Raw genomic sequence first — 27,467 nt, 5'->3', positions numbered from 1 at the left:
TAATCAAGATACTACTCAAGCTTCACCTTGTAGCTTGCTGTACTTTCAGTTTTTACACCCAAAGTTGAGCTGCTAATGGCTCATTTTCTATTGTAAATTACTTACCAATTTCTGCCACTGTAACACTCAGCCACGGATTGGTGATCACCAGATTTTATAAATCCACCATTGTCCACAATCCTTCATAATCGCAAACATTAAAAATATCTAAAATTTTTCTTTCATTAACTCGCTAGTTTTTGAAAGAAAAGCTAGCGAGTTAATGAAAGAAAATTAGATCCTCCAAGGCAAATTGCTTAATGTTTAGCTAAATCACTCATATTCATTATGAGTAATGCATTCACCTATAATAGTGGTTGCTTCAGGGACAATGGAAAGGTAACAGAAAGATAAGATTAGACAGGAATGGAATCAGAGTTATCAGTGAGGAAAGATAATGGATGAGAAAATGGATTCTTGTCTGAACCCACAATCATACACCTTGCCGAAACCTGTCCTTTTTCTGAAATACCAACGTGGCTCTTCACCTCAAGCAATCCATGGTATTTAACACATATATTAACCCTGATGTATTTACTGGGAAGGTTGCAAGGCAATCATGTTCTCAACTTCAATCTAGATGCAAGACGGCACCCAAGCCAGGCGACCATGTGCTGGCCCCAGAAATGGATCTGCAATCATTCATTATAATCGCTCCACTCTCTTACACTGTGTACGGCTTAATTATAATCATGTAAAGCCAGTCCGCTGACCGGATAGCACGCGATAAAAAAAGCTTTTCACTGTATCTCGGTACATGTGACAATAAACTAAACTAAAGTGGTTTGAATACAACCATCATTTATTATGTTGGCATTAGACAATAGAGTCAGAACATGTTTCCAGCATCACAATTTCATGATGCTGGATTTCAAATGACTATATCCCATAAAAGAGTAATAAAGGATTTATACATAAGCTATGTAAACAGCTGTACGATAGTAAATAGTAAGATTCTGGGAAAAGTATCATTACATTCACTGAAGATGTATTAGCTACAAATAGAATCTACAGTCTAAATTTGCCATGATAAATAGAAGGATAGATTTATTAGGTTTTATAGTTAATAAACAAACCATTTTCTAAAATGAACTATCGCAATAAAATTGAAAGAATCTGACATCATTTGCAATCAAATATTTATGCCTCATGAATGCCTTTATGAAGAATCAATGGATTTTACAAAATACAATAAAACATTCCTGTGGTATGTTTGGAACTTTAGTGGTGCTGGACCAGCAGATTTTCTGGATTATGGATATGATTCGTATCAATATTTCAACTTACTTCTAAATCACATTATTTTTTTAAGATAGTCCAGGTACATAGTTTCTTGAAAGTGGGGTCACAAGTAGATAGGGTGGTCAACGCGGCTTTTGGCACATTGGCCTTTATCAGTCACAGTACTGAGTATAAAAGTTGGGAGGTCGTGTTATAATGGTACAAGACATTGGTGAGGCCACATTTAGAGTATTGTGTTTAGTTGTGGTCTCGCTATTGTTGGAAAGATGTTGTTAAGCTGGAAAGGTACAGAAAAGATTTACGAGGATGTTGCCAGGATTTGAGGGCGTGAGCTACAGGGAGAGGTTGAGCAGGCTCGGACTTTATTACTTGGAACACAGGAGGACGAGGGATGATCATATAGAGTGTACAGGATCATGAGAAGAATAGATAGGGTACATGCACAGAGTCTTTTACTTCCAAATAGGGGAATCGAGAACCAGAGGATATATGTTCAGGATTAAGGGGGATAGATTAAATAGGAACCTGAGCGGCAACTTTTTTTTACACAAAGGATGGTTGGTGTATGGAATGAGCTGCCGGAGGAGGTAGTTGAAGCAGGTACTATCACAATGTTTAAGAAACATTTGGACAGGTATCATGAATAGCATAGGATTAGAGAGATATGGGCAAACACAGGCAGGTGGAATTAATGTAGATGGGGCCAAAGTGGTAATAATAATTAATTTTTCTATGTCCCTACACCTCATCATACTTGTGCGCAAGACAATAAACTTGAATTTGAAACTAGGCTCTAAAAGCGACAAGAACTCAAATTCTGATGACACAAAATAAGAAATGTTTTAAGATTAAAATTTCAAACTGATGTAATTAAATAAATGCAAAATACACCGTCACACCTCTCTACAGCTTTTGGCCCATTCATTAACCAGAGTTGCTAAATGATCAGTAAACTCCAGGAGTATACAAACTGACAGCCAAATGAGTGCCAAGAAGTCATCACAGTCAAAACCAAAAGGATAAGAAGAATGAAGCATGGATAAATCGAGATTTTAAATGCTTTCTGCTTGAAAGCAAAGAATACCCAATACTTAAATATAGTACTCCACACAGTACTCATGCTAACTTCAAAAGATCTTAACCTAGATCTTGTGAATTGTACAATCCTGGCAGACCCATTTGCACAACTGAAAGATGGTGAATCTGGCAGGTTAATGTTCAAACCACCTGGGGAGAGATCCACAGGATGGTCCACTTGCCCACTGAGGATTGCATGAATGCAAAGGAAAAACAAAAAATAAGGTGAGGACTTGCATTACAGCAGAACCGTATCTGTGGAGGCTGCAGTGCAATAAAAACCTGATTTCAACGCGGCCTTTGCAATGTGCCGTTTACTCACATTCTGCTCCTTTCACCTCAGGGGAAGAATTCAGCAGCATCATGGCAGCAGCTGCATCAATATCAGAATCTGAAATGAGAAAAAAACTACATTTATTTTTGACAAATATGTAGGAAAATGGTGCTGGCTGGTGGAAGGAGGAACTGAACATGAACCTGCAAGAATGGCCCAACTTTACAAGTTGCAGCAGGTAAACAGGGCAAAAGCTTTTTCACTCAATCTAGTTAATCAAAACCATATTAAATATTCAGAAGGCACAATCAGTGTGTGACTAATGCGTTGTCAGGCCAGCCAAATTTGCCTTCCCTTCCAGGTTCTCAAATAATAGGATTATTGACACGCAACAAAGCACTAGTTGTGTTCATGTAGAATTGCGGTCAGAACAGACAAAACTGTAAAATCTCTCTGCAATCTCTGGGGAAAACAGCAGATCCAATAATACAGAGAAATCTTTGCGTTCCTCATCCATTAAACAAGATGAGTGATGATCCTTCTGCTAAGCCTTTGCAAATACTGTGATCTAACTTTTAAGTTTAAATAGATTTAGAGGACTGTCATTTGATATTTTGCAGAGTTTTGTATAAGTATTTCTGGTTAAAAAACTTTCACCGGTATTTGCAGTTCAAATGTTCATATTTCATATATTTCACTTGTTGCATGAATAGATTGATACAATAGTTCTTGAAATTAGGAAAGTTATAGGGCAATGTTATAGGGCTGCTCAAAATTTCAACTTTTCTTTATAGGGTCAATAAAAAGGAAACGTTTCCATTGAGAGGAGAGCTGATACCCAAAGAATCCAGATATTGGTGAAAGAATCAGAGGATTTATTTGCCATGATCTGAAAAGCAGTGCCTGGAAAGATGAGGGAACATGTTCTATACTAACTTTCAAAAAGGAATGAACAAAGACTTGAAAAGGAAAAATGTGAAGCTTATCAGGAGAGAGCAGGGTGGGATTAATTGGAGCAGTCTTCAAAGTCCTGCCACAGGAAAGATGCAATGGGGTTAGATGACAAACAAATAAAAATGCAGATGCTGGAATCTGAATCAGAGCAGAGATACTGGAAGAACTCAAGCAGCCTCTGTGTTAAGAGAAACCAGTCAACATTTTGGGTCAGTGACTGTTCCTCTGAGCTGGGGGGGGGGAGGGGGAGAGAATAAAGACTTTACAGTTTTCAAAGCAGAGCTGGGAGGAGCAGTTATGTGGGAGATAAAAGTCTGCATGTAGATAGGTTAAGGCGGCTCAAGTGATAACAAGCATGAGTACCAATCAATGGCGACGAATTGTAAAGAAATAGGGAAAGGAAGGGACATAAGCAGGATGATGAGAAATGACGAGAGAGCAGGTTATCTGAGGTTGAAGGGTTGCAAAGTGTCTTGATAGAAGATGTTCTGATTTATGTTGGACCTCACTACAGCAGTAGAGGAGGCTGCAGATAAAGAAGTCAGTGTGGGAGTGTGATTGAGAACATAAGTGACATGCACGAAATTTACCCTTGTAGACTGAGTGCAGGTGCTCCACACTGCCATCACCCAAACTGCATTTTGTTTCTCCAAAGTCGGGACCACTACAGTGTGAATGTTGAATGCAGTACACCAGGTTGGGAGAAGTGCAAGTGAATCACTGCTTCACCTGGCAAGATTGTTTGGGGCCTGGGAGGGAAGAGGCAAATGCCAATTGCATCTCCTCCAATTACATGGGGCGGAGCAAAGGATTGGGGAGTAGCGAGGGTGGGGTGGGGGGGGGGAGGAAGAGTGGACCATAAAGTCACAACGTGAGTGATAGCTGCAAAATGTGGAACAGGGTGGAGAGGGGGGGAAATGTGACCGGTGGCAGGATATCTTGGAATTGGCAGAAATTGCAAAGGATAATGCAGTGAATGTTAAGGATGGAGAGGTGGTGAGTGAGTTCAGGGACAACTATCATTGTTCTATCCTGACACAGAGCAGGTCTGTGGAGGGGATGAGCACACACACGCAAAATAGAGGACATAAAGCTGCGAGCTCCGTCCATATGGCGGAGGGGAAGCCACGTTTCAGAATGACAACCTCCTTGTGTTGCAAAATTCTGCAAAGGCATCGCAGATTTAGTTTGAAGTTCTTGAGAGCTGAACAGGTACTCCATCTTGTTTCTGTCCAAAAATATTAACCATCAATCCTGTATTTAATTGAGATACAAGCGTCTGCACATGCTGGAATCGGGTGCAGAAAACAAACTGCTGGAAGAATTCTGCCAGTCAAACTATAGCTGTGGAGGTAAATGAACAGTTGGGGTTTCAGGATGAGACCCTACATCAGGGCTAAGAATGTAGAGGGAACATTAACATATATATAGAAGTGGTTAGACATAGGTTGGTAGATGGCAGGTGGAAAAGGTGAATGACGACGACATTTCATCACCTTGAGAAAAATGAAAGAAGGTTAATTCAGAATCATCCATCATTTAAAAATGTGTTTAGTTAATCTACATCTGCATGGTATTTAAGTCCAAATCTAAAGTGAGTAATGACAATCTTCAAAATTAAATGCTTGACTGACATTTTTCAGACTGGGATGTCATTATGGAGAGCTCGCCACTCACTCCATTACACCCTGACTTCCTCCCTCCTAACCTAACCTCCTATCCAGGTGTGCAAACTGGAAATGGAACATGGAGAGGGTGAAGTCGAGAGGGAGAGGGGGTGTGGATCGAGGTGGGTGGAGCGTAGAGTTGAGTGGAGGAGGGGTGGAGGGTGAAGGAGATGGGGGAGGGTGGACGATCAATGGGAAAGGAGAGGAAGAAAAGGGTGCTACACAGTAGTTGCAGTGTTGAGGGTCTACGAATGAGAAAAATGGTGGACATGTTGGAATGCCTGTGAACGTTTTAAGCAAACTACCAAATCTGGAGTAATTTTCAGGCTGAGCGTTGGACTCACACTTCCCCCAGATCTGGATTAAACAGAGGGTTTAAAGCAGCAATCCTTCCATCTGATCAAACTCAATCCCTCAGTGCCATGTCCACTCATTCCCAAGTCCCAAATGAATGGTGATTGAGGAAGATCCGCAACTGGATCTCAACAGTAGCCACAGAAAAAAATAGGTATAAAACATGTCACAAAATCATCAAAATTTGTTTAGTCATTGTTCCATTATCCTGCCAAGAAATAAAGATGTCAACTGTTTTTTCCACTGAATAAAAAGTCAATATGCTCTTTCTTTAATTTTGACCAATGTAGTTATAACTCAGTCACAATTTGTAGAACATCCCACAATCTCAGGATGCCCAAAGAGTTACACAATAAATAAGGGACGCTTGGAGTGTAAACCTTAAGAAACACGGCATCCAATTTGCACACTCCAAGGGGCCAGTAACAGCAATGAGATAATGACTAGATATTTTGTTAAAGAAATATTGTTGTGGGATAAATATTGCTCAGTGTAACTGGACCTTCATGGAACAGGTCTGGGATGTTTAAAATCTGTCCCGAAGGTGGATAGGGCCTTGATCGACCATCTCATTCAACAGCCAGTACAATGGTCCATCTTCCTTCTTCCTCTTCTTAGGCATTCTTTGGAGGTGAAAGGTGACTTACATCCTCTCCAGTTCCACGGGTTCTGAGGTGGTTGATGAAGCCAACGTGAAATCTTCTGATTCTGTCACAGTTGCAACAGGAAGTGTTTGATGAGGCAGTGCAGTATGTGGAACGGGAGGTGTCCATCCATTTCATCATTGCTGCATTGACAAAAAGCCTGGATACTGCGTTTGAATTCATGACCTGAATCAAAAGGAGAGGGACTCTCTGACATGGTAGGGAGATTGTTACTATGTCCTTTTTTTTAACGACATGGTTGGAAACTTAATACTATTTTCAACTTCAGCATGAACATAGAAAGAACAATTCCCCTCCAACGGCTGTAGATGACAGAATTAATTTTTTTAGAACTTCAGAAAATTAATTATATGAAGGAGGCTGTTTTACCCATTGTATCTGTGTGGGTGGAAAAACAGCAGCCTTGATCCAGAGCCCTCACAAATCTTGCTGGAGATTTTGCAACTGCCACCCTTTCACTCTGAGAGTTCCAGAATTCTACAACCCTCCTGTTGATTCTTTTACTTTTTTTAAATTTCCTTTAATCATTCTATCAATTAGAGTTCATATCGTCTAGTTTTTTAACCTTCTACCAAGGAAATAGGTCCTTCCTATCTGTTCTCTACAGACTCCTCATGGTTTTTTATACATCAAGTAAGTCAACCTTCTCTATTACAAATAAACACTAGTTTATCCAGTCATCCCAGAAGCTACAATTTTCCAGTCTGGGCAACAATATTGTAAATCTCCATGGTATCTTCTTCAGCGTAATCTATCTTTCTGGTAATATGGTGAACAAAACTCTATGTGAAATTCTGATCTAACTGTATTATTGTACAGTTTTTTTTTTAAATACAGGTGACCAAGGTGCAAGAACAAGGATGTTATGTTCAAATACAGTTTTTAAACACTTTATTAGCTGTCTTTATGGATCCTTGGACAAACAATTTAATGTCCCTTGTTTCTCAACCAATCTCAATTGATATCCTTTCAATTAAATTCAACTTGCAATTTTTCAACCTAACTGACCAAATTATTTGGACCTTCTTGCAGTGAAAAGTCTTCCTCCTTATCAGCATGTAAAAGGCCAAGTTTTGCATAATTTGTAAACTTATTTATCATGTTCCCTACATTTAAATCTAAATCATTAATATAATCTGACATTTTTACCTTGAAGGCATTAACTCAAGCAAGAGTATGGATCAGCAGGCACTGATAGCAATCTGACAGTTCATGTGGATCTATTGGCAGACTATTCATTCATTAAGGGCATCATAATTAAGCATTGAACAATATATTGACCTTGGAGGATGTGCAGCCTAGATTTACTGGAAAGGTACATGGTCTCCAAGGGCTAAATTACGTATTTGAGTTATGTATTATTCAAAAAATTGCATTTAGAAGGTGATTTGGTCAAGGTTTTCAAGAACTGGATGTTTCACGTGTGAATTTAGTAACCAGTTTTAGAACTCTTCTGCAAATGGGAATTGCTTTTAAGTCATAATGAAATAAGATTAGAATGAGGATGCAAAATTGACCACTTGCCGTAGCTCCCGGGAGCTCCAACATTAAGACCCGGAGCGGGGTCTTACATCGCCCGGCGTGGCCTTAACGACCGCGGGACTTGCCATCGCCCGTCGGGGGCTTTAACATCGGTAGAAGAATGGAACACAGGGGAGAGACAAGACTTTGCCTTCCATCACAGTGAGGAGGAAATTCACTGTGATGGATGTTTGTGTAAATTGTGTTGGTTGTGTGTCTTGGTTCTTTTCTTGTTGTATGACTGCAGAAACCAAATTTCGTTTGACCTTCATTTGAGGTGCAAATGACAATAAATAATTGTATTGTATTGTAGTGTATCGTTCAGCCCTTTGAGTTTTCTCCTCCTTAGGATTGTAGTGGATCTGCTATCTCAACATTTTCCTGCCTTCCCCCATATTCTTTGACTTCTATAATATCGAGAAAATCATTGATCTCTGTTCTGAATGCATTCCTAGACTGAGTCTTTGCAACCTTCTGATGTATAAAAGTATAATGATTCACTAGCCCGAGTGACAAAATTTCTCATTGCAGTCCTGAATGACCTATTCTCTTTGAGATTGTGACCCCCAGTTTGAGAATCCTTAGATAGAGAAAAGATCTGCACTGTATTTACCCTGCCAATCCTTGTAAGTATTCTATATGTATCATTATCCCAAACTCGAGAGTATAGAGCCCTAGCTACTCAGTCTCTCTTCATAAGACAGATCCACAATCCCAGGAACCAGACAAGTAAATATTCATCCACATTGCTATGTTCAAGAAAACACAGTATGTGTTTTCTCCGGGTGCCCCGGTTTCCTCCCACACTCCAAAGGCATACAGGTTTGTTAGTTAATTGGCTTTGGTAAAAATTGTCCTAGTGTGTAGGATAGTGTTAGCTGCTCGGCACAGACTCAGTAGGTTGAAGGGCCTGTTTCTGTGCAGTTTCAGTATCTCTAAAGTTTAAAGTAAAGTCTAAAGTTGGCTAGCCAATTGCCCTCTTTGTGAATGTGTTTCTCTAACTTCCTTGTCAATGATAACGTGATCATTCACAGCCTATATACCTGATTGATTCACCTATGGTGGAAACAGCCTCTCTCTATGTATATCCTGTGAAACTATGAAAAAATTTCCAGTTATTTTTTCAATTCTTTTCACCTTTGTTTCAGGGAGGGAAGTAGTTTGGAAGCCTCCTGCTGCCTTTTATTCCCACATTCATATTTTCCATGTCTCTAATATACTTCACGTAAGTGCCCCCTGTTCACCAGGTGTGGTCAATTAATGTTAAACTCACCTGGACTTGGGAATATATTCATGCCTTTTGTCTGCAACATGGCCTGTCTTTAGAAATGCATCTGCTCTCAGCTTCTTATTGTCCCATGTTTATGATCTTACAATTTATAGTTCCTTTCATTCTTCTTATAAAACTATTTTATTCCTCAGTTTTGCACATTATTTAGTACTATCACCCAGCACTTTCACTGCTCAAATAAGATATAAAACATAAATATGACTGGAGGGTTGAATTCTCCATCCCCAACCCCCACTTTGCTTGCAAGTCCTGTAAATGCACACATGCTCTTATTATTCATCTACCAGTGCCAATGGGAATATTCATTGAAAGCGGCACTGATAATATCAGCATTCAGACTGCAGCAACAAAAAAGGAACTTAATCCGCACAACAAATTCTGCATCAGCACCTGTTAATTCTCTGTTCAGGCTAAAATCATGTCGATGTCCATTACAGAAACAATGTGAGTCTTTACGTACACTGTTCTGTCAGTTGACAAATAATCTCAAACAGATGGTACATTCAGGCAAGAGAAAAAAATATATTTTTATAACTATATTCAATGTCACCCACTATGCAGCGGCAGCAGTAGCGGTGTTGCCATGACAACCGAGGCTGCCATAGCAACAGTAAACAAGCTTCCGACCACCAGTGAACGAAGTGAATGGGACATCTGCCTGGATAGACCATCCCAGCTGCCCTACAGCAAAACTACTTAGGGTGCAGTGACGCCGGATGACAGCACAGCTGATCGCAATGAGTCTGAACAAACAAAGTGCACCATCACCATGGACATATAGACGCCAATTTACCTACATTCTGGTCCTTGGATTAATTTAAATAAACGATAATTCCCACGTTGAACTAATGACCAGACCACTAATGAGCATTTTCTTCTGAGGCTCAAACTGTCCAAACTGAAAGCCATCTATCTATGTGAAAGAGCAATGCTCATCTATCATTTGGCATTCCTCTATGCATTATCAATTCTGCTTTGTGTTCGCACTCGAGTTATAATAACCACTCTTTCATCGAGCAAAGCTCTCTTTGTTCATACACAGTTGCTGGATGTCACTTCTAAATACTTGCAGGTTTAGAAAAGAGAGGGAGTGATCATGCATCTTTGTCCAGTAAAATATCCCAAGAATTCAATTAATACATCATTTTCAAATTTGGGATAAAGATAACTCTCAGCTCCGCATGAAACATTTAAGTCCAAACTAAAAGATCAACAAAAATCCACAATATTTCATCAGTCAAATTATCCAGTTCATAGAGCAAGTTACTAATCATCCTCAACGCCACTAGATGGGGCAATATCTCAGTGCAAACGCAAGACACTGCAGATGCTGGAATCTCAAGCAGTGTTGGAGGAACTCAGTGAGTCAGGCATCATCTGTGGAGGGAAAAGGACAGATGACATTTCATGTCCGGACCCTTTGTCTTAGTGTAGTCACTGTATTTTCGAAGAGAGGCCAGTTTTGTGCTATAAGCGTTGCATCTGTTAATAACCATCAGAAGCAACATCATCCAAAAATCAAGAGGACATATTGACAGTACTTCATGGGCTGTAAAGTAACTTGGGATATCCTGAAGTCCTAAAAGGCACAAATGCACTTTTCCCCCTATGTAAGGTATCATCAAGCGGTCAAAGAAGGGGTAGAATGAAAAGTCATAAAATACATCCCATTAGGGAATTGTCTCTCAAAACCAGTTCATAGACCAGGGAACAATACAACACAGGAGCAGGCTCTTAGGCTCGTGATGACTGTGCTGACTATGAGATAAGGCCTTTTTCATGATGAAATAGATACATTTTTGTTATTCCCTCTCACCATCTGATATTTTCCTTTACTTTCTATTTTATTTAAGACTTCTGGCCGCTGAAGTATTTTGTTGTTTTAAAAAATGGATTTTCTTTCCTGAAGACATTTACGGCTTCTCTTCTCCATCTTCTGCACACATGCTTGCAGCAGCAACTATATGCGAGGTGCAATTTATTTAGAACATGGAACATTACAGCACAGGAACAGGCCCTTCGGCCCCCCCATGATGACAAATTAAACGAATCTCCAATGCCTGCACATGATCCATATCCCTCCTGTCTCTGCATATCAAATGTCATGATCGTATCTGCCTCCACCGTCACTCCTGGCAGCGTGTTCCAGGCATCCACCACTGTGTAAAAAAACCTCGCCCACACATCTCCTTTAAACTTTGCCCTTCTTTGCTGGAGTAAAATATCGTACAGGCCACAATTCTTTATCTCAGACTATCCAGAGAATATGGTGTGGGCAGATTTTGCACTCCAATGTTTCACACCCATTTGAATGTTATTAACACCAGCATTTGCCTTGTTAAGCCCGACAACAAGTAAGTCAAGTTGTGTTTACTATCAAATACACAAGTACGGTACGGTATAAGTGCATTGCAATTCTTGCTTGCAACAGCATCACAGGCACATCGACTCAGGCGACACACAAAAACATCAATTATTCATGAATCGCACACAAGTTCTACAATTCAGTGACAACATTGCAAAAGGAAAGACATTAATGCAAAAAAAACCTCAGAAAGCAGGTAACGAATCTTCCTTATACTCCTGGGAAGAAACAGGGCAAGACAATATTAATAAGTTCGCAAAATACAAAATCTGCTGATATTGTTCATTGGAAGGAGATACTCATGGATAGTTGGAGGACATTGACCAGTTGGTTAGATAGGCAGAGCAATGACAATTGGAATTTAATGCTGATAAGTACAAAGAAATGCACTCGGAGAGATCTCATAAGGGCAAGCACACACAAGATTAATAGGCAGCATTGGAGAACATTGGGCCATTTATGTACAAGTCCATCGACACCTGAAGGTGGCAGCATGGTAAGATAAGATGGTGAATGTGGCAAAATGTGATACTTGCCTTCATTAGCTGGTGAATAGAATACATGGTCACGGAGGTTATGATAGAACTATATAACATACTAGTTAGGCTAGAGCTGGAGTACTGTCCACAGTTGTCCATTGGATGGACATGATTGCATTGACACGATTGCATAAGAAAGGGCGGACGAGATTCGTCATGAAGATCCATGGAATGGAGCATTTCAGCTTCAGTTTGCTTTACTACTGTTGTCATGTTTACACTTTCAGTGAAAAGCTTTTGGCTGCGTGCTATCCAGTTAAAAAAAAAACTATACCTGATTACAATCATGCTATCCACAGTGCAAAGATAAAGGATAGTTTTTGAGGAGAGACTGGGATTATTTTCTTTGGAGTAGAGATGGCTGCGGAACGACCTGACTGAGGTATACAAAATTATGAGGGCCATAGATTAGGTAAATAGTTAAGACATTTATCCTCATAACAGTGGTGTCTAAAACCAGACGGCATTGGTTTAAGGTAGGGAATCTGAGCAAAAATATTTTTACCCGGAAGTGGCTGGAATCTGGAACACATTGCCTATGTGTGGTGGAGGAAGGTATTCACACGGTATTTAAGAGTATAGAGGCACTTGAATCAGAAACGCATTAAAGACTATGTATTAACTGCTGGTAAATGGGATTAGTGTAGATGTGCATTTGATGGTTGGCATGGGTTTAGTGGGCTTAGGATCCTATTTCTGTGCTGCATGACTACAAATTTATGAGAACTAGCAGCATAGAGAGGGGCCATTTGGCCCCAACAGGTCTACGATTGTATGTAATTCACAAGAGGTACCTTCTATCTAACAATAACTTTGCAGTGTAGTACGGAACTGCACCGAAGATAGGCACAAAAAGCTGGAGTAACTAAGCATGTCAAGTAGCATCTCTGGAGAAAAAGAATAGGTGATGTTTCGGGTCGGAACCCTTCTTCAGACTTGCAGTGCCGTGAAGCTTGGTTAAATCTACTGTGCATCCATCCCAGTTGATATTTCCACTAAAGATACATGGTTAAGACTGACAGAGAACATAAACGCACCTCTTTAAGAGGTTAGTGGAATTGCACAATGCTACTCCCAACATCAATCTGGCCACCTGCCAATGTGTTAACTGTACATCAACAACATTACAGGCATGCCAAGCATTCTGTGACAGTTTACATTCACAAGGTACATGGTCACTAATGTCACAGGAATGGATATGGAGAATGATTCATGAGTTAACCAAAGTATGGCTAAATGTGTGACCTTAATGAGCTTTGTATATCATTACAGCCGTTGGGTTGAGTGCCGGAACATGAATTCCAATCTTACATTCGTGCAAATTGTCTAATCCTAGAACATTCATTGGTTTAAATGAATTTACTGCATTCCACCTTTTCCTGGTTTAAAAAAAATTCACATGTTACCAACCACACAAGAGAAATAGTTTACCATTTGTTTGAAGGTGCAAAGGATATTTCATTGAAGAATCCAAAACAGACAGAAACTTGGTCGTCACAGGATGTGATGCTGTATTTTACAGGTATAGAACGCAAGAAAATCCTTCTCTTTTAGTGAAGAAAACCATCAAATGGAACAATTTTACTGAAAGAAGATGAATCTACCTTGCTTGTAAATGGTGTTATTCACTGTATTTGACTTCAGACTATCGTACTTACCAAAGAGTTTCTTAAAAGGGATCCAGGACAAATACATTTAACTTCATGAGTCTGGTCATATGTGATTTGATTAATAATCATTGACAACGTTAGATTTTGTTGCTGTCAGATTTACCAGCACAATCTAGCAACGGCAAACTAGAACAATGGTCATGGAATTAAACGACAAAAACAGCGATTGTGCTTAAAGCTAGCTGTGCATGAGAACACAGGAGGACTCAAACAGCTACTTTCACCTTCAGTATACAAAGAAAGGTTGGTTGTAGGAGGAGGAGGAGGATTAAGGTGCATATATGAAGCTAAAGTTCTAACAAGCATAGGTTCCAATATAACGTGGATACGTAACATTCAGCTGCTTTTAGAATGAAATCATTCCTTTTTTGTTTTCTCACAATATCCCGGCCTTGGCCTCACCAAACATTTAATCATCTCATTCCACAGTTGCTTTTACATTTAATACTAATTTCTCACAAACAAAATAAAATTAGTAATCAAAGTGGACCCAAAAGGATTTATTTTTCCTATTAATTTATGCTTTACAATTTTAGCAAAACTGTAAAGGAGAATTCACATTTTTACTCCATTTCTCTCTATATCAACGTGCAGTCAATGAAGTTTAATTATTGGGGGTTTTTTTGCAGATCATACCACAATCTGCCACTGTATAAATAGCAGAACAGATGTCATTTTAAACCACTCTGGATTTAAAAAAATGAAAAATCATACACCAACGAAAATATGTTCAGGCCTTTGTATGAAAATTGAATTAGCGCAGAAATAATAGGAAACAAGGAGGACAACAAAGAGGCCAAGGTTACCTCTTGGAGGCTACAGATGGCACATCTGCATTATCACTGACTCCCATTAAGAGACTGCTGTGCTGTTTATAGTCTGCACTATCCTGATAGTCTTTGGATGAAAGCAGCCTAGCAGTGAGCGTACTGCTCTCTGTACATTTCCCTCTGGAGGGGAAGAGATGCGCTCCATGGCTTCCTGAAAACAGACACTGAAGGAGAAGTAAACTACAGGGATAGGTCCAAGTAGTGCACTAGATAATCTGCTCTCAGTCTGTCGCGGACAATGGGATTTGCTTGTGTAAACAGAGAAGCTAAAGACTTTGGGACTGCCCTATAGGAGGACTTGCTTATGATCTGTGGGGAGCACTGGAGCACAGAGGGACGCAAAGCCTTTTCCAAACTCAAGCGCATTAACAGATCAGTACAGATGGCTGCAGTAAGCCGATAGTTGCATAACAAAACGTTAGCTGGGATCAACCTATTGTTGTTTAACCTTAAACCCCATCAGTTCACCGAGTCCTTTTTTTAAATGGGCCAAATTTATAAAAAGGAAACGAAAATCTAACCGCTCAAATGGTTTGCTGTTGCACCTCTTGGAGGCCGCAAAATAGATACGACACACATGCTTACACAAATACTTTTAAACAGGCCTTCAAAAATGTATCTAGACTGTTCATAACCGTTGCAAAGCACACTGTTGAATCATACAACAAGCCTGTTACTTCCTAGTTTTAAAACAAGAAAGAAAACAGCCTCTTTCAGAAAATGCATAATTCCCATGCAAAAAAAAATCAGACTCCAATTTGTACAGTTTAACGTGTTGAGATGAACTTTTTTGTATCTTTTGATACAGTGAGAATCAGAATAATTATTAATTAACAATACTCGCACCTTTAGGATTTAAAATCAGCTTTGACTGTCACATTTTATTCAGTTGTGTCAAAAACACAACAGAATTTTTAAAAAGGTTTTCAAGAAGGAACTGCAGATGCTGGAAAATCGAAGGTACACAAAAATGCTGGAGAAACTCAGAGGGTGCAGCAGCATCTATGGAGCGAAGGAAATAGGTAACCCCGCTGAGTTTCTCCAGCATTTTTGTGTACCTTTAAAAAAAGTTTACTTTCCAACTTAGGTTAAATGCAAAGATAGACATAAAAAGCTGGAGTAACTCAGCGGGTCAGACAGCACCTCTGGAGAAAAGGAATAGGTGACGTTTTGCGGGTCGAGACCCTTCTTCAGAAAGACTCTCAACCCAAAACATTGACGATTCTCCAGAGATGCTGTCTGACCCTCTGAGTTATCTCAGCTTTTTGTGTCTATCTTCGGTTTAAATCAGCATCTGCAGTTCCGTCCTTCACATTAGGTTAAATGCGTGCTGATTTTAGCCAGCATACTTTCCATGTACAATGAGCTAGGTACAATTAGTTTTATCACAGTCCATTTCCTGTTCCATCGCACAAGAGGAGTTGGAGTTGCAGGCGTGTAGTTTGCAACTGAATGGTTCTGGAGCATTAACATTAACATTAGTGTTTAAGAAAGAACTGCAGATGCTGGAAAAATCGAAGGTAGACAAAAATGCTGGAGATACTCAGCAGATGAGGCAGCATCTATGGAGAGAAGAAATAGGCGACGTTTCGGCTCGAGAGGGTCTCAACCCGAAACTTCGCCTATTTCTTCTCTCCATAGATGCTGCCTCACCCGCTGAGTTCCCCAAGTGTTTTTGTCCACCTAACATTAACATCTGTCACATTAACATAATTAACTTCTCAATTTTAATTTAATCATCCATCCTTGTATAATACTTTTATATTCTATCATTTATCATTAAAAATAAAAACACAGCAACCAAAGAAACAGAGATAGATACAAAATGCTGGGGTATCTCAGAGGGTCAGGCAACATCTCTGGAGAAAAAGGATGGGTGATGTTTTGGGTCGGGATGTTTCTTCAGACATGTTTTTCTTTGTCTCCAGAGATGCTGCCTGACCGGCTGAGTTACTCCAGCACACTTGTGTCTATCTTAGTTGTAAACCACCATCTGCAGTTCCTTCCTACCCAACCAAAGAAACAGAACTAGTTAGAGCCAATGATTTTCTCTGCTGTACAGAAGTGCTGGGAATTGTAAAATTAAAGTTCGACCACATCACCATCAAACATGGGAACTATAGCTCATTTATTATTTTGTCTTCGCAAAGGATCTGATTTGGCCCAACATTTATTGCCCAGTCCTATTTGTTCTTGAGATGATAGGCTTTTCAGACATTACAGATAGTTATTTAGAGTCAATCACATTCCTATGTTACATACAAGCCAAGATGGCAGAGTTCCTTTCTAGAAGAACATAAATGAGTCAGATTTATTTTAACAACAATTCAGTAGTTTTGTCATTATTAGTTACTTAATTATTATATAACTAGTTGGACTAGTGCATAGAACTCTGGCAAGAATACCGAGAATAATTCCATTATAAATGAAGTAAAGTTGATTTCTGCAAAGACTGCAAGCATATACCGTTTAGTAGTGTATTAGTGTAATAGAAGCTGTTGAGAGATCTTCCATGAACTAATAATAATTGTTTTTTTCATTCTGCACTTAATTAATTAAACAGCAAGGTCCAAATCATATCCGGATCAATTGTTACCAGTAGAAAGATTAAAGGGCAACATTCTGCTGATGCTGAAAAATTTGAAGACTTCCAGATTTGATTGAATACAGTTCTGTGTATGTGTACAATCAAAATCTTGCAACTCTCAAAACCAAGAACAGCAACTAGAATTCATGCATCTTTTCTGACATCATAAAATGTCCCAAGTCATTTCCCAGGAGTGATAACAGAAACGGTGCGACTCTGAAACAAAAAAGACTGCCTGAGGGTCAGACTGATTCTGTCAAGAAAAATGGACAGCTGACGTTTCTGGTCGAGACACTTCCTTTGGGCTGAACGAGTGGAGGGGAAATAGCCAGTGTAAAGAGGGGCAAAAATTGGCACGTGACAGATGGATCCAGGTGAGGAGGGGTGGACAGATCAAGATAGAGTCAAGATATGAGGAGATGAGTTTAGTGGGGCAAGAGCAGGTGGAAACACCGGCCTGCAAGGGCACTCCTGTAAAATAGGGATGGTGAACAATAATTTGAGGCTGTGGAGGGCAGATCTCCTGACGTTATGAGATCCGTGAACACATTTCCTCATAACTTCACTCAATCTTGTTCTCCTTTTGTCCAAACTTATCTGAATATTATCGGAATGGTGTCAGATTAGGAAAAGGGGAGGTGCAACGAGGCCTGGGTGTGCTTGTACATCAGTCACTGAAAGTAAGCAGGCAGGTACAAAAGGCAGTGAAGAAAGCTAATGGCATGTTGCCCTTCATTGCGAGAGGATTTGAGTTTAGGAGTAAGGAGGTCCTACTGCAGTTGTACGAAGCCCTGGTGGGACCGCACCTGGAGTATTGTGTGCAATTTTGGTCTCCTAATTTGAGGAAGGACATTATTGCTATTGAGGAAGTGTAGCACAGGTTCACCAGGTTAATTCCCGGGATGGCGGGACTGACGTGTGATGAAAGAATGGGGAAACTGAGCTTTTATTCACTGGAATTTAGAAAGATGAGAGGAGATCTTATAGAAACTTATAACATTCTTAAAGGATTGGACAGGCTAGATGCAGGAAAATGTTCTCGATGTTGAGGGAGTCCAGAACCAGGAGCCACAGTTTAAGAATAAGGGGTAGGCCATTTAGGACTGAGATTAGGTATGTTGCAAAGCCTACCTGAAGCGTCTTTGAAAATCTTCCGTTGCGGGTGTGCGCGATTTTGGCGCCGTTTAGAGGGGGCGGGTTTAAAACGCGATTTTCTCTAGGCTGTTCAAATCGAAGATGTTCAGCCTAGTTAATTATTAACGAAAAATCGCTGGAAGACCCCGTCGCAAAGGCTATTATTAGGTTTAAAGGCCTCGTATAATAGTTATAGTAGTTTAAAAATCAATCTCTAAACCCGCGACCGCCAGCAACCGCAGAGTCTCATAAAGCAAATAGCAGAAGTTAGGTTGTATATTTTTACATTAAAAAGGGCTTCTAAAGATCCCTTTATACAAAATGTAATATTGCGAGTAGCTCTATTTGGGCCCATTATATCGCGCAGTATTTTTCTGGGCATTTGGGGCACAAATCTAGCGCAATGTGAACGTTCTAAACCAGCGCGTTCCACAGGATCCCACTAGAAAGCTGATTTAAATGGGCATTTATTTACAGCAATTAAACACTGAATTCCTTCCATTTGGTCTATAAATTAATGTAAATGAGAATTAAAAATCATGTTTTATTGTGAATTATTTGTGAATATTATTTGGACATTTAGGCTATTTAAAAATGTTAATAATTTATTAAGAAATGGATAGATGTTTAGATCTAGTAATTGAAGTCTGAAATTAGCTACAATTAGGTAACTAACTAATTATATGCTTTAATTTCAGGTCATCCAAGTAAGATTATTTTATATTTGTTTCAGAATGCTTCAATCTATGATAACTGAAAATTTCATTCAGTTCTCTTAATTTTTAAGAAAGTTATGGGCTTTTGACTGTTCACGATCACAACTTTTTTGTTATGTCCATAGAAAATCAATAGGGAACAAGATGCTCATTTCCGAGTATGAAAATGGCCATAACTTTTTAAATACTTGAGATATGAAAGTGAATTAGGTGTCAAATTAAACTTATATTTATGCTTTATCTGATGGGATAAATTACAGACTTGATTTTTAAAATCTCAAAATTTTGTAACATTGCTACTGAGATGAGGATTTTATTTATCACTCAAGAGAGTTGTGAATCTGTGGAATTCTCTGCCACAGAAGGCAGTGGAGGCCAATTCATTGGATGTTTTCAGGAGAGAGTTAGATTTAGATGTTAGTGCTAAAGGGATCAAGGGATATGGGGAAAAAGTAGAAATGGGGTACTGATTTTAGATGATCAGCCATGATCATATTAAATGGCGGTACTGGCTCAAAGGGCCAAATGGCCTACTCCTGCACCTATTTTTCTATGTTTCTAAATCATTCCTCCATTTCCCTCCCCCAGCCCCCGGGTCTCACTGTTTTAAGTATTTAAGTATTCTATACAGGGCATGCTCTTCCCTTTGTTTCGTTCCAAACATTCAATAACTTCTTGATATCCAGCATTCCCTGGATTTGCTTTCATTTCTTTTAAGCCTCACAGGAACACTTTGGCCCTGAGCATGCTACTTCACTTTTTAAAAGCTCCCATTTGCCAGGTGTAGATTTACCCTTAAGTAGCTGCTCACAATCTATTTTTCCAGGTCCTGTTTTATGATATTAAAATCAGCCTTCACCTCTCCCCTTTTACGATCTTAATTTCTGAACCATCCTCATCGCTTTCCATTAATGCCTTGAAACTCACAGAGTTATGGCCACTTATCCCCAAGATACCCACAGGTACCTAAGAACAGGTACCAATATGAACTCTCTCCAGTAGGATTCCCTTGTACAGGTTAAAAACTCTCTCCTCGATGCACTAGTTCTGCTGCCTCTACATTTTTTGAACTAAGGTGATCCCTGTAAATATTGGGGATGTTGGTATGTCCAAGTCTTATTTGGTCAAATATGACTAATTTAGTTATGGCTGAATTGGACATGACTTCACGCCGGAAGCAGTTGGTAAATGATGTTGAACACAATGATGTGATCATCATTCTACATCTGACTTTATAATGGAGGTAAGTCCAATGAGGAGGCAGTTGTCAAACTCAGGGTTCCGTCCTAAAGAACTCCTGCAGCAAATCTCATGTCCAATGATTATTTTTCCACCTGTACTATAAATTTATATACTTGAACAGAATCTCTTTTAAAACAGAATGATAGTTTCTCTTGCTATTCATTTTGAACCAAAACAATCGCTCTGACCATCCCCTCCCTCACCCATGTCACAGTCAACATCTCCTGTTCCACATTTATAAGCAGTTTGCTCATGACATTCCTCCACAGGCAAGTTACATGGCCGAGAAAACAAAGTCATTCTGGTTTTGGCTGCAAGAGTACTACTACATGTGAAGCCAAGCCTCACTTGGCTATTATTTTCACCTCCCAGGAGATTACCAGAGAATTCAACCCATAATTAGCCTTGTGCAGACTAATGCCCTTTCACAGTTCTGGCCAAGTGGATTAACAACCATGCTAAAGCACTGTTTTCTTTAAGTATAAAGCTTGCCAAATGCCTCTACAGAATAGGTATGAACAGCCCCTAAAGGGCTTTCTCAACAGAATTCCAAGGACATGTTACCAATGATGATTCAACAATGTGTAACTACACAGCTGCACTACATATTTATCTGTGGTCCAGATTGCATTGCTTTCCTTAGTTACCAGTTTCCATTTTATATTGAACTCTGTTTAAGATCAAGTCAATTATATTAGATTACAAATGATGTATGTTCCAGTGGTTCTAATCTTCAGTCCCATCATCACTGCTGAGGGAGTGATGGGAATTCAGTTTAAATCACGGCATTCTTAATCTGGTTCTTGCCTTCAGACATGCTTCAGAGAGGTTTTGGCTTAAAGTCAAACATGCTCAGTTCAGAGTCTTTCCCGAGGCTAACCATGTTTCTATAACTGCTGAGGGATTTATCTTGAAGAGCTTAGAGTCATAGCTCATTTTGACTTTTTTTTGCAACAATAACTTTGGAACCCTCACCTTTCATATCAAGTACAAAGCAAACAGAAATTGCACAACAACAAAAAAATCAGACTTTTGGCTGTAGCAAAATGACTCTGAAGGCTCACGGTTTAAGAGCGACTTTGAAACAAAGGAAATTGTTGGGAGAGCTAAACTCAAATTGACAAGAGAATGGAACATTTGAAATTTGATGAGTTCCAGCTCCAACAAGTGCCGTATGAAATGTGCAGTGGAGCTTTGATCTGCCGTTTTCACACCTTACCCTTCCATATCTCTAGTCTCCCTCTCCCCTAACACAGTCTGAAGTGACCCAAAACATTACCCATTCCTTCTCTCCAGGGATGCTGCCTGTCCCGCTGAGTTACTCCAACATTTTGTGTCTATCTTTAAGTACCATATTAAGTTCATCCTGCCTTCCTTTAATTTAGTATGAATCTCAAAGCAACACTTTATTCCTGTGTATTTTTTTTAGATTCTCAGCATGCCTGCCAATTTTTGAAAAATTATAGTGCGGAGGATTGTGACAAGACCTTCATATAAATAATGATTTCATGTGTTTGGATCCTCGCCTTAATCTCATGACAAAACAATGTGCCAGAAAAATCCTAAACATTCAAAATTTGTAAGTCAGTGCATCAGGTGGCTACCACAGTCTGATTTTGTACTAATTATCTGACTTCCTGCTTTTATTATAAAATTAAAGTAATGAAAAGCAACTCAAAAATATCTTGATGTTTTATCTTCTTACTTTAGTGTTTTGTATACAGTCTTTCTTACAAGACAATTGAGCAATTGGTCATAAATAATCCTCTATGAATGTCATCAGATTATTGGCCTGCTAACGTCATTACAACTGAGTCTACTCCAGTTTAATAACCACAATCATGCCGTTCCAATATTGCTCACTGGACAATGATCCAAAGGAAATAAGAGTTGATTTATGTTGGAGCAGAACAGCACAGCACAGGAACAGATCCTTTGACCAATAATGTCTGCGCTGAACATTATCCAATTTAAATTAATCCCATATGAAAGGAATAGATCCGGTAGATGCACAGAGTCTCTTGCCAAGAGTGGGGGAATTGAGAACCAGAGGACATAGGCTTAAGGTGAGTGGGGAAAGATTTAATAGGAACCTGAGGGGTATTTTTTCACGCAAAGAGTGGTAGGCGTATGGAACGAATTGCCGGAGGAGGTAGTTGAGGAAGGTACTATCGCAATGTTTAAGAAGCATTTGAACAAGTACATGGATAGGACATGTTTAGCGGGATATGGGCCAAATGCAGACAGATGGGACTCGTGTAGATGGGACATGTTGGCCAGTGTGGGCAAGTTGGGCCAAAGGGCTTGTTTCCACGCTGTAAGACTCTATATGCCTGTAGATGATCAAAATCCCTCCATTCCATTATCCGTCTGAAGAAGGGTTTCGGCCCGAAACGTTGCCTATTTCCTTTGCTCCATAGATGCTGCTGCACCCGCTGAGTTTCTCCAGCATTTTTGTGTACCTCCCTCCATTCCCTGCCTGTCTGAATGCCTCTGAAACTTCATTATCATATCTGGTTGACAATAAACTCTCTTGACTCTTGAATCTTGGTTTTACCAGCTCTCGTGGCAGCCCATTCCAAGCATCCACCACCGATCCACCAAGAATCACCCCACACATTCCTTAACACATTTCCCCTCTCACCTGTAAGCTCTCGCCTCTAGTCTTTGTCATTTCCACCCTGGGAAAGAGATTCTGACTGCCTACCCTCTCATAATTTTATCTACTTCTATCAGGTCACCCATCACCAATCTCGCCTAATAGATTATACCTTTTAATCCAGGCGATATGCTGGTAAACCACTCCAAAGCCGTCACATCATTTCCATAATTCAACAAACAAAACCGAACACAATACTCTAAATATGGCCCATGCAGTCACAACGAGAATGTGCAAACTTCACACATAAAAGCCTAGATCAGGACTGAACCTATGCCTCTGGCGCCGTTACAGGCAGCGGCTCTACGAGCTGAGTCACGGTACTTCCTGTACAATGTTGTAAAATATCCCCAATATATTTGCAGGAGTATACCATACACAATTTGACGCTGAGCCCAAGGAGGAAATATTAAGAGTCAAGAATCTTTAAGAGTCAAGGGTGATGTGCACCAGGAATGGAACAATTAAACTCTTACTTAGCTGCAGCTTTACAGGCACGTTAACAAAACAACGCAACAAATAAATATACATTAAATAATAAAATAATAATGATTAGTTCTACTAAGTAGCCAGACCATAACAGTGCAAGAAACGTACATGATGCAACCTTATACAAAGTAGTTTGATGCTGAGGTAGAGTTTCAGAGTGTGGTTTAGACTTTAGAGATAGATATATACAAACAAAGACAATAGGTGCAGGAGTAGGCCATTCGGCCCTTCGAGCCAGCACCGCCATTCAATATGATTATGGCTGATCATCCAAAATCAGTACCCCATTCCTGCTTTTCCCCCATATCCCTTGATTCCATTAGCCCTAAAGCTACAGCATGGAAATAAGCACTTTGGCCCACGAAATCCACCCCGACCAGCGATCACCCCGTACACTAACACTTTCCTACACGCTAGGGGCAATTTACAATTTTACTGAAGGTAATTATCCTACAAACGTGTACGTCTTTGGAGTGTGGGAGGAAACTGGAGCACCCAGAGGACACCCACACGATCACAGGGAGAACGTACAAACTCCATAGAGTCAGCACACGTAGTGAGCATCGAACCTGGGTCTCTGGTGTTGTCAGGCAGCAGCTCTACTGGTGCGCCACCGTGCCGCCCAGTATGGTTCAAGAGGCTTAGTACAAAGACTTAGACTTAGTGATCAAAAGGTAATTACATTAGTACAGGCAATGTAATATACATGTTCTAACATAGGCGGAAATCCCGGGGGGGGGACGGGGGGAATGGGGGATATGCGTCCCTCCCATGTTTTGAGAGGTGGGGGACAATCCCCCCATGTTTTATAATCCAGATTTTGAAATTCAGTGAAAAATAATCTATTAAAATCTCCACTTTCCCCGAGACAGTGGGGATGTCACTGTTGAGCGTTTGTTAAATGTCTCTATTAGCATCGCATTAACACGATGTGTCACCAATCATGTTTTGACCTTCATTACTGAAGATATTCACGGAGAATTTCTTAAAGCTGTGGGTACAATTACCATTTGAACTAAATGGAGTGTGGGAGGAAACTGGAGTTTGGAGTTTGTGTTTGGAATTGGTGGATGGAATTTAGGACTCAAGGAGCTGAAAACAATGGTGAGGTAAAATAATTTGATGCTCTCTGAGAGGCCAGAATTGACAGCACATGGATCTTAGAATATTGAAGGATTATAAGAGGGATAGTTTGTGGATAGTTAGAGGATAAATTAGTAAACTTTTTTCATATTAACATGAATTAAATTAAAATATAACTTAATCTCCCTTTCTAAACATTTTTGAGGAACCGGAAAAGAACGATGTTACGATGTGCTTTAGTTACAATAGAAATATTCATTTTCTTAGTGGAATATCACTGATGCCAAAAGTCTGTGTTCCCAGAATCCGTAAAGTTAGAACAAGGCATAATAAACCTATTTGATATTGTGGAAATTCAGCAAGAGGGATTACTGCAAGAACAGAATTTAATCTTCCTCAAGGAGATGCTGTCTGTCATAATCTTGTAATTCTGTAGTTCAACGTTTTAAATGCAAATCGATCTTCACTAATGAAGCCTGATAAATTGGTAAACATTCCATTTGTATCACAAGTACATTTTGCACCTCAAACTCAGAACTGTATCAGTAAGATGCTTTTCTTTATTGGTTGTGTGAAACGAAAACAAAGCCATTATGCAAAAAATAAAAGAAAGCCCTTTAGAAAGTACTGAAGTGCTGACTAAAACAAAAAACATGAGGCTAAGTCATAGAGTAAGAGTCACAGGTGGACAGGGTGGTAAAGAAGCTTTCTGGCATGTTGCTGTTGATCAGTCAAGGAATTGAGTATAGACGGAAAGACACAAAGTGAGTAAAGATGTTGGGACGTGCTGGTGAGATCACATTTGGAGGGAGTATGGTGTTCAATTGTGGTCACCCTGCTATAGAATGATGTAATTAAGCAGGAAAGAGTAGAGAGAGGATTCACAAGGATGTCACCAGATTGGGAAGGCTCAGAGTTTATTCATTGGTATGCAGGACGCCGAGGGGTGATATTATAGAGGTATATAAAATTGAGTGCAATAGATATGGCAGGTCCAGAGCCTTTTTTTTCCAGGGAATGAGAATCAAGAACTAAAATCTAAGGTGAGAGGGGAAAGATTTAATAGGAATTGAGGAGCAACCTTTTCACTCAGAGGGAGGTGGGTATATGAAATGAGCTGTCAGAGAAGGTAGCAAGGTAGGTACTATATCAACATTCAAAAGGCACTCGGACAGGTACATGGATAAGGAAGGTTTAGAGGAATGTGGGCCAAATGCAGGCAAATGGGACTAGCTTAGATGGGGCATTTTGGTCGGCATGGATTAGTTAAGCTGAAGAGCCTGTTTCCATGCTGTGTGACTCTATGACTTGCTGTATGGCAATACTTTTCAGTAAATACCTCCTTTTTGAAACTGATATCACTAAGTGGTTGAAGCTATTAAAATGACAGTAAAGTGCAACTTCAGGTGGGAGGGGTTTTGCACCATGTTCATCTGAGCTGGGAAGAAGAATTCTGACCTGAAACATCACCTATTCTTCTTCTCCAGAGACGCTGCCTGACCCACTGAGTTACAGCAGCCTGTACCTATCTTCGGTATAAACCACCATCTGCATCTCTTTCCTACACTCCTATAGCACAGTGGTACTGAAATGCTAAATAAACCTTAGAACAAAAGGTGATATCTATTAACAGATCTGTACAGTTGACTAAATGTTCTGTGGTATTGCAGCCGATTCCACGATGCACTGTACATATATTATATGTATGCTCCTTCCGTGAAACTTGCCCTTAAACCACAACAGTTTATATCTACCACCCAATTAAACATCGCACTTCAAGCAAGTGCAAATCAAATGGATATTGAGAGTTAGCTAGCTTAATTTTCATTCAACATTATGAAGGAACTATAATGTTAAATATATGTTTTCCAGCAATGAAATTCTAACCCTAAGACTGGGTAATTTACAATCTCAGCACCCAGCTACGGCTAGCTGGAGGCTGCTAAGTAGTTCTTTTAGATGTAAAAAACAAACAATTCTTCCACTAATTTGATCGTCAAAATAGAAATAATTTCAATCTGCTGAAGGAATTTAGCGGGTTCAGTTGCATCTGTGGGGGAAGAGAATTGTTAACGTTTCAGGTTCCTAGCGCCTCGACCTGAAACGACCTTGACCCAAACATCACAATCATTCTTCCCTCCCTCCCCCAGCTGCCAAGATGACGTTCGATCCGTTCAGTTCCTCCAGCAAATTGTTTATTGCTCCAGATTCCAGCATCTGCAGTCTCTGGTGTCTCTATAAATAATTTCACCTGACAAGAAAGGGCATTATGAAGTACATGTGCATAACACGAGAATTAGATATTTGCTGAAAATACCACAGAACAATAAAGCAGAGGACAAGAGGACTAGTTTTCATTTAGAACAGCATGTGCCTTGGAAAATATTCCATAAAATTAATACTGTAGCATGGATGCAAATTATCCTGAAAATTTAAAAACAACTTGGAGTAAACCTTTGTACCGAAAGAAATAACATCATCTATAAATTGATGGCCAAGCTAATTAGGAACCATTAGGGGTTCTCTGATTTCAAGAAAAACTTTTACTTAGTAAAAAGCAATTAGCTATGCTGGATTGAAAATTAAAAAATTGCAGATGCTGGAAATCTGAAATACAAAGTCCTGGAAACACTCAAACACTAGTGTGGGGAGGTGGGATCTTGCTGAATGGTTCTTTTCCAAACGGCATAGACATGCTGGACCAAATATCGCACTGGTGATTTGTTGCCGCCAGAAACGTTGCGACTCTTGTGTGCTGCCTGTGTGAGGTCTGCTGTATGATTTTGCTGGGTTGTATGCAAAGCAAAGCATTTCGCTGTAACTGGGTACATGTAACAATAAAGTATCATTGAATCAATGAGTATCACTGAAATTAGTTTTCTGTGCTGCAGATTTTCATAGAGCAATAGAAACATAGAAGAAACATGGAAAATTAGGTGCAGGAGTAGGCCATTCGACCCTTCGAGCCAGCACCTATTCAATATGATCATCTAACATCAGTACCTTGTTCCTGCTTTCTCCCCATATCCCCTGATCCCTTTAGCCCTAAGTGCTAAATCTAACTCTCTC

At 39.8% G+C, this 27,467-nt stretch overlaps 1 protein-coding gene across 7 annotated transcripts in view; it reads right to left on the bottom strand.

The window, feature by feature from the left end:
* foxn3 (forkhead box N3) overlaps positions 1-27,467 on the bottom strand; it is a 323,289-nt gene that overhangs the window by 24,226 nt on the left and 271,596 nt on the right. For 6 of the 7 annotated variants that reach the window (XM_033027554.1, XM_033027552.1, XM_033027553.1 and 3 more), the window contains one exon: positions 2,681-2,749. The exons of the other annotated variant lie outside the window; for it this stretch is intronic. In XM_033027554.1, the coding sequence (XP_032883445.1) occupies positions 2,681-2,749 (69 nt within the window). The remainder of the gene's footprint in view (positions 1-2,680; positions 2,750-27,467) is intronic. 7 annotated transcript variants of the gene reach the window in all.

This window comes from Amblyraja radiata, chromosome 9 (genome assembly GCF_010909765.2).
Source record: "Amblyraja radiata isolate CabotCenter1 chromosome 9, sAmbRad1.1.pri, whole genome shotgun sequence".
NCBI classification, from domain to species: Eukaryota; Metazoa; Chordata; class Chondrichthyes; order Rajiformes; family Rajidae; genus Amblyraja; species Amblyraja radiata.
This window is presented reverse-complemented; position numbering and strand designations above follow the sequence as displayed.